This window comes from Sorghum bicolor, chromosome 9, assembly GCF_000003195.3.
Source record: "Sorghum bicolor cultivar BTx623 chromosome 9, Sorghum_bicolor_NCBIv3, whole genome shotgun sequence".
Classification (NCBI taxonomy): Eukaryota; Viridiplantae; Streptophyta; class Magnoliopsida; order Poales; family Poaceae; genus Sorghum; species Sorghum bicolor.
The window spans coordinates 56,729,412-56,737,326 of NC_012878.2; the positions used below are offsets into that span (position 1 = coordinate 56,729,412).

The 7,915-nt window shown below is 43.4% G+C and overlaps 1 protein-coding gene and 2 non-coding genes across 3 annotated transcripts; 2 read left to right on the forward strand and 1 right to left on the reverse strand.

Moving 5' to 3' along the window:
* Nucleotides 283-354, forward strand: TRNAD-GUC. The gene has a single exon. It is a non-coding gene; the product is annotated as a tRNA-Asp (tRNA).
* Nucleotides 4,323-7,312, forward strand: LOC8063560 (serine/threonine protein phosphatase 2A 57 kDa regulatory subunit B' kappa isoform). Its single transcript, XM_002440168.2, has 2 exons — nucleotides 4,323-6,085; nucleotides 6,669-7,312. Exons 1-2 carry the CDS (start codon nucleotides 4,949-4,951, stop codon nucleotides 7,035-7,037), a joined length of 1,506 nt encoding a protein of 501 aa, XP_002440213.1. The 5' UTR covers nucleotides 4,323-4,948; the 3' UTR covers nucleotides 7,038-7,312.
* TRNAE-CUC lies at nucleotides 7,843-7,915 on the reverse strand. Its single transcript has one exon. It is a non-coding gene; the product is annotated as a tRNA-Glu (tRNA).

Consider the following 7,915-nt stretch of genomic DNA (forward strand, 5'->3'; position numbering starts at 1 on the left):
CGTCATATTAAATCTTGCGGCACATGCATAAATCATTAAATATAAACGAAAACAAAAACTAATTATACAGTTTAGCTGTAAATCACGAGACTAATATTTTGACCGTAGTCAGTCCATGATTTGATAATATTCGTCACAAACAAACGAAAGTGCTATAGTAGCGAAATCCAAAAAAAAATCGTATCTAAACGGGCTTTAATAACCGTAGTTTATAGAACATGGTTCTCATTGGTTAAAATGGTTTCTATTGATTACGTTGCAGCAATCAGCGTAACCAACCAAGTCGTTGTAGTATAGTGGTGAGTATTCCCGCCTGTCACGCGGGTGACCCGGGTTCGATCCCCGGCAACGGCGTTTATTATTTTTGTTTTGCGAGTTGAGACCGTTTTGAGGTAGAGAAGGCCAGAAAGGCAGGAGCTACTTACTGAGCCTGGTCCAGGAGAAAATACCTTACTGGGCCTTTTCTGTTTTGCCAGTTGAAACAGTTTTTAAGTAGAAAGGGTCATGGGCTACTTATTGAGCCTAGTGTGCAGGAGAAAATACCTTACTGGGCCGGGCCGACTTCACGGTAGGCAGTTTGGATCCAACAATGCAACCACGCCGCGCTCCACCCATCATTTTTTTTTGCCGGTCCATTTAAAGCCGTTTTAACCACGAATTGATGAATGACAGAATGTGCTTTGTTTATTTTTCATTCTAGGCGTTCAGGATGAAGATGCATCAATATATAACAATGATGATGATCCCCAAACTCCACTATGAAGTAGCTCTATAAAAATTTAAAGTTTGTAAAGCACCTTTTTAGGTGCTCTAACAATTAAAGTTGAAATCATTTGGTAGAAAAACATAACATAGAGCTTTAAAAAACGTAGAGTGAAGCAGTCCTAAACACTTCCATACTTTCATAAACAACTCTACTAGTGAAGTTGGTGCTATTCGGCAAAACAGTTTTTCTCACTGGATAAAAAATTAAAAAGACCAAAATGCCAATCTTATTATCTTTTTCTTCTATGTGTCTCTTCCCCGTTGTTCCCCATCTGGCCGTGCCACGTGCCTTGGCTCCGTGCGTCTCTGCATCTGTGTGTGAGGGCAAAACAATTTTCCATCCTTGTTGGGATCCACTAGGACGAGGTGGAGTTAGGTGAAGCTGAGTGGCCCTGTTGTGCTGTACTATTTTAGCAGTTGCTTTTAGCAAACAAATAATATGTTCCTCCCATAATATTTTAATATAAGCCAAATTTCAGCAAAATATTTTAAGGGTCTTGTTGGGTAGAGCTATTTGGATTTTATGGTGTTTCGCACAAACAGCTGAAGGGTCTGATGGTGAAGCTGTGTCAAACGGTGTCGAGATATACTTTTGTCCCTTTAACTCCATGGGCACAGTATCAATTCTATCCATTTTATGTTTGATCAAAATTATATAAAAAAGATTTGATATATAAGATAAGAAATAAGTATGGTTAGATTTATTGACATATATTTTCTTAATATTTTGTGTTATGAATATCATACCCTTTTCTATAAATTTGGCTAAGCTTTGGAAAAACTTAACTAGGGTCTTGTTTAGTTCCGAAAATATTTTGGATTTCGGTACCGTAGAACTTTCGTTTTTATTTGACAAATAATATCTAATCATGGACTAACTAGGCTTAAAAGATTCATCTCATGATTTACAGACAAACTGTGCAATTAGTGTTTGTTTTCGTCTATATTTAATGCTTCATGGATGTGCTGTAAGATTTGATGTGATGAGGAATCTTGAAAAAAATTTAGTTTTTGAGGTGAACTAAACAAGACCTAGATATGGAGCTATAACATTTTTTTACATGAAGGCTGTAAGGACTTCTCTAGTGGTTGAATGCTACGATGACATGTGAGCTCAAGAAATCAATTCTTCACCACTTAAGGCAAACTGAAACCCAGCTCTTAAAGAGAATACGAGCTGAAAATAAGAATAGGTTCTTACGCATTAGAGCATCTCCAAGAGTCTTTCTAAATCTCACTTTCTAAATCATCATTTAGAGAGCCATTTGCATAAAAATCACTTTCTATATCTTTTCACTCTCCAACAGTTTTGTTAAATCGCATACGCATTCTAGAGAGTCATTCTCGTTTTCTATATTTTGCTAGCGAAAAATGCAGAATAGACAATGACTATATTTGGATGACCATTTAGAGAAGCACTTGGAGAGTAATTTTTTATCAAAATCTCTATTCCTAACATTTAGAAAGAATATAAAGAGTCTCTTAGAGATGCTCTTAAACAATCTTTTTTATGAGACTGGCTATTAGAGCAACTCCAAAGAGTCTGGTTAAAATTAGTAGCTAAATTCTATTGTTTAACCATTTTGTAAAGTAGAAAACTTCTTAAAAAAAGAGATCCATAACAGTCTTGCTATTTTAAAAAATCATATAGCTTGTATCAGTGGTTGGCTATATATAGCTAGTGAAAATTAAGAAATAGCTAACTTTCTATTTCACAAAACTAAATATCATATATGTTGGAGTCTAACTTTTGTGATACAAATTCTAAAATAGCCTCCACAATAAAAATAGCCAAGCTGTTGTAGTTGCTCTTAGAAGGCAAAATCAAACATACCCTATTTTGGAAGGAATCAAACCCGCTATTGGAGAAGGCTTAAGAAATAAAAGCATCTCCAAGAGTCATTTTAAACCCACTATTTAAATGATCATTTTCTAAGATTATTTCTTAAACTCACTCTTTAAATCATCATTAGAGAATCATTTGAATAAAAAACGCTCTGTCTATTTTTTTCACTCTCCACCAGCTTTTTCTATACTTTGTTCGCACTTTAGGTACATCATTTGGTAATCATTCGAATACAATCGGTTTCCTATATCTTTCCGTCCTCCATCATCTATATCCTTTGTGTATTTTAGAGCCAATCTTGTTCTTTATCTTTAAGAAGAGAGAAATCTAAAATAGAAGTATTTAAATATCTAATAAAAATTCTCTAAACTTTGGGCCTTTGTGACGATGCTGTACGTCGCGTTCTGAATGTCCTGAACAAGTAAAAGTTCTGTGTCCCGTAGAACGCAGCCAGAGCTGGGACCATGGCGCGCCAATGAGGGCAATGTGCGTTCAAATCGCTCATCTGTCACACAACTGGGCATGAATCATGAATGCGTGCATGATGGAGGCACTGGACTACGGTCAGAACCGAAGAATTGCCGGAGGAGCTTGTGTTTCGGCTGTCACTGTTTTTTTTTACGTTACGGTACCTTGGCTGGCCGCTCGTGAATGTTTTTGCGAGTAATAAGGGGTTGGTTAGTCCTGAAAAATTTTACAAAAATTTTCAAGATCTTTTGTCATATTAAATTTTTCAGTATATATATAAAATATTAAATATAAATGAAATAACTAATTTTATAATTTATCTGTATTTTTCAAGATAATTTTCTAAATCTAGATAACTTATAATTAGATAATAATTATTATATACAAACTAAAGTGCTAGAGTAACTAAAACTAAAAAAAATTTCACCAACGCAGTGTTGTTTTGCTTGCACCCTCGTATATCCCATCTGTCAGAGCCAGCATGATCGCACCGTGTCGATGACGCGTCACGGATGGGCGCGCATCCTTCTGCCGCTAGGCCGTGGCGGACCACGCTACAGGCCAGCGCACATGCCGAGTGTCTGCTGACACGCACCCACGCGGCACGCCACGCTCTCCCGACGCCGAGCCCCGCGGCCAACCACGGTCTCGTCGCTGCAGCCCGGCCGGCAGCCCCCCTGCGGCGCGACAGCGACGGAGCCGCACCCGCACCGCACTTGCCGGACGGTACGGGTCTGGTCCGGCGAGAGTACCCGTGCCGTCACTCACCCGCCGGTGCCCCACCGCCCGGCCGTGCGCCGCTCGCTGAGGTCACGGGACGCTGCCGCCCAGCGCCCCAGCCCATCTGACCCGTCCGTCCCCGCATCCGACGGACGGCCGGGATCCCCCCGCCCGTGACCACTCCTTTCGAATTAAAGCGCTCGATCGCCGGCCGGTCCCGTGCGCCGTGCCCACCCAAGGACGATGGCGCCGGACCGGGGCGATTAAAGCCTGCTGCGGTTTGCACATGCCCCCCTGCGTTCCTGCGCAATTACGGCCGGTTTAATCGTCGACAAAGCGGCAGTAATTTCGAAGCAAAGCCAGGATCTTGGCTTTAAAAAAGCCCCCGGATTTGGGGCGATGATGATTTCCCCTCCATCAGCACGAGCCTCGTGAGCCGTACATCATCGCTGACGGCCACCTAATTTGTTTCTTTGTCCGTACATGTGCCGTGATAAACAAACCATTTCTCCGCAAGAAACAGCAAAGAGCCCCCCACCTTCCCTTCCCATCTCACTGCTCGGTCCTCCTCAGCGCCTCTCCCTCCTCTCTCTCGTGTCTCGTCTCGTCCCGAGGAGAAGCGGACAAAGCGAGGCGCTGCAGATTTCGATCCGCTTCCCAATGCCTCCCATGCCCGCCGTCGTCCTGTGCTAGCTCCCGTCCCCCGCTCCTCCAGTCTCCGCGGCGCGCTGCCTGGATCCGGGGAGCGCGTGGCTAGGAGCCTCAGATCCGAGCGAAACCCAGCCGTCCGGGGGTGATATCGTCGCTCTAGCTCCAGATTGGCGGCTGCCATTTCCCCTCCTCTTCTTCTTACTGCTCAAGGTTTCAAGGCGAGTCTGTTCAACTCTGGTGGGTTTTCGGGTTGCTGCTGGTTTTCTTCGGTTGGTTTCCACCAGCGTTTTTAGCTGCATTTTTCCGGGCTGTGCTCTTCTGTGCCAGAAATCTACGGAGCAGTCTTGCCGTCGGTTTAGACGTAGAGCTATAGATAGATATCTTTTGGCGAGCAATCCTGGTTCTTGTTCCGTTCCCGGTGCTAGTGTTGGTGTGTTAGTGGCAAGGTTTACTGTTGCCATGGTGTTGGTCTGACGGCCCATCAAGGTTTTGTGAAAGATGTGGAAGCAGTTCCTCAGCAAGCTGCCCCGGAAGTCGTCGGCCTCGGGGGATTCAGGCCAGTGCAGCAATGGCACCGGGATACAGCGCACGAGCAGCTGCAGCAGCATCCCGTCTGGCCGCCCGGCTTCAGCCATCCGGCGCATGTCATCCGCCGTCTTCCCATCTAGTGTTGTGGCTGGTATCGAGCCGCTGGTCTCGTTCAAGGATGTCCCCAACTCGGAGAAGCAGAACCTGTTTGTGAGCAAGCTGAGCCTGTGCTGTGTTGTCTTTGATTTCTCGGACCCGAACAAGAGTTCTGTGGAGAAGGATATCAAGAGGCAGGCATTGCTGGATCTTATAGAGTTTGTCGAGTCCACCAATACTCGCTTCTCGGAGGCGGCGATCGCGGCCTGCTCTAGGATGTGTGCTATCAACCTGTTCCGGGCGTTCCCTCCAAACTGCAGGTCTGGCTCATCAGGTGGTGGCGAGGGCGACGAGGACGAGCCAATGTTCGATCCTGCTTGGTGCCATCTGCAGCTTGTTTATGAGCTGCTACTGAAATTTATTGGATCATCATCCTTGGATGCAAAGATAGGGAAGAAGCACTTTGATCACTCATTCATTGTGAAGCTCCTGAATCTTCTTGACTCAGAGGATCCAAGAGAAAGGGATTGCTTGAAAACTATTCTGCACAGGGTATATGGGAAGTTCATGGTGCACCGTCCTTTCATTCGCAAAGCAGTGAGCAACATATTCTACCAGTTTGTCTTTGAGACTGATCGGCACAATGGGATCGCAGAGCTGCTGGAGGTCTTTGGCAGTGTCATTAGTGGTTTTGCATTGCCTCTGAAAGAAGAACACAAGATCTTTCTTTGGAGGGTTTTGGTTCCCCTACACAAACCGAAATCTGTTGGTGTGTATCTTCAGCAGCTGACCTACTGTGTAACACAGTTTATAGAAAAGGACCCAAAGCTTGCAAGCTCAGTGATAATTGGTTTGTTAAGATATTGGCCAATAACAAATTGTCAGAAGGAAGTGATGTTTCTCAGTGAGATTGAAGAGATTTTGGAGTCTACCAGCCAGGCAGAATTCCAGAAATGTATGGTACCATTGTTTCGGAGAATCACTCATTGTATCACCAGTTCTCACTTCCAGGTAACTTGCCCTGACAAATCTAATCTAGTAAATGTTTCAGTTGCTTGTTGCAGTATGCATTTCAGTAACAAAAGTGCCATATGGGATTAGATTCATTCTATATTACTTGCTCCTACAACTTGTACTATAAACCTAATCTTATTGGTGGTAAGTCTGGAAAAGAGAGTAGATATAACTCAATCAGAGTGATTCATGATTACATATACATTTGCTGTTTATCTCTGACTCTGACAGACAGGTTATTTAGTCCCTTAATGTACCTAGCATTTGAAACTCATAATTTGTCAACATGCCAAATGCATAACATCTGAAATAATTGTGGGCACTAACAACAGTGGGCAATCATGTCACAGTCACCACTAAATCATAGGGGCCCCTAGATACTGTTTAATATGGAAAACATCAGCTATTTGGACCAGCATTAAGCATTGGAATAATCTAAATATAAAAACACAGTTGGCTGTCCTATCTTTAAGGTTTGCTTTTGCTTTTATTTTTTTTAAATCACAGTTGTTGCCTTAACAAATCCTCTTTGTTGGTAGTTTTGTTGTCGTTGTCGCCTTAACAAGTTGCATGGTTTCAGGTTGCTGAAAGAGCGCTCTTCGTATGGAATAATGATCACATTATCAGCTTGATTGCACAAAACCGCCAAGTGATCATGCCTCTTGTTGTTCCAGCACTAGAGCAGAATATTCAGAATCACTGGAACCAAGCAGTCCTGAATCTGACTGTGAATGTCAAGAAAATGTTTTCTGAGATGGACGATGATCTCTTCTCATCATGCCTGGCCAAGTACAAGGAGGAAGAAGAAAAACGTGTGTCGCTAGAAGCGAAGCGTAAGCTTACCTGGGAGAAGCTTGAGGCAGCTGCAGCTTTCCAGCCAGTGACTGGCCATACAGCCGTCCTAGTAGGCCACCAGCCATCAGCAAATATGATCGCCACCCTGATCTAGCTCATGCATGCCGCACAAGCAAAGGTGCTCTTCCCCCTTTTGGTGAAGCGCAGCAAGTGTAGTGTTCCCTGTTTTCCTTTTTTTTTTTTTTTGCATTTGTGGTATGAGTAATCAGTGTAGTAAGTTGTAACTATTTCCGGATGTTTATGTTCATAAGGCAAGAATACCTGTAATGTAAGATTGCCGAGTGCTGACACTCTCTTTACATGTATCTTTGCCTATTTATGGATGAACAATTGTCCTACAGTTTAATTTCACTTTTCAGCTTGCCTATATAGGCTATATGGATTACTGATCGATGCAGAATTATCAATTTGGTAGGATAGAGTTTTATGTAGTTTTTATAGCTATATAATGGCATCCCTGCCAGCGTGTTAGCTGTGGGCTTCTTTCCAGGTTCAAGAAATGAAGAGTTTCCAGGAGATGTGGCGAAAGACTTTTGCAGTCTCACTGTCACTGCCAAGTGGCCTGGATACGCAAGAAGAAGAAGAAAAAAAAACTCCAATCTGACCTGAAAAGAGTTTCCAGGAGATGTGGCGAAAGGCTTTTGCAGTCTCACTGTCACTGTCACTGCCAAATGGCCTGGATACGCAAGAAAAAAAAACACTCCAATCTGACCTGTCACTGCCAAGTGGCCTGGATACGCAAGAAGAAGAAGAAAAAAAAACTCCAATCTGACCTGAAAAGAGTTTCCAGGAGATGTGGCGAAAGGCTTTTGCAGTCTCACTGTCACTGTCACTGCCAAATGGCCTGGATACGCAAGAAAAAAAAACACTCCAATCTGACCTGAAAAGCATTAAAAAAATTCCGTTGCCGGGACTCGAACCCGGGTCTCTCGGGTGAGAGCCGAGTATCCTAACCAGCTAGACTACAACGGA

Bases quoted from the DNA above. Each gene is read 5' to 3' on its own strand.
- LOC8063560 (XM_002440168.2), top strand. From the start codon at position 4,949: ATGTGGAAGCAGTTCCTCAGCAAGCTGCCCCGGAAGTCGTCGGCCTCG. The intron at 6,086-6,668 runs GTAACTTGCCCT...GCATGGTTTCAG, and splicing joins TCACCAGTTCTCACTTCCAG to GTTGCTGAAAGAGCGCTCTT.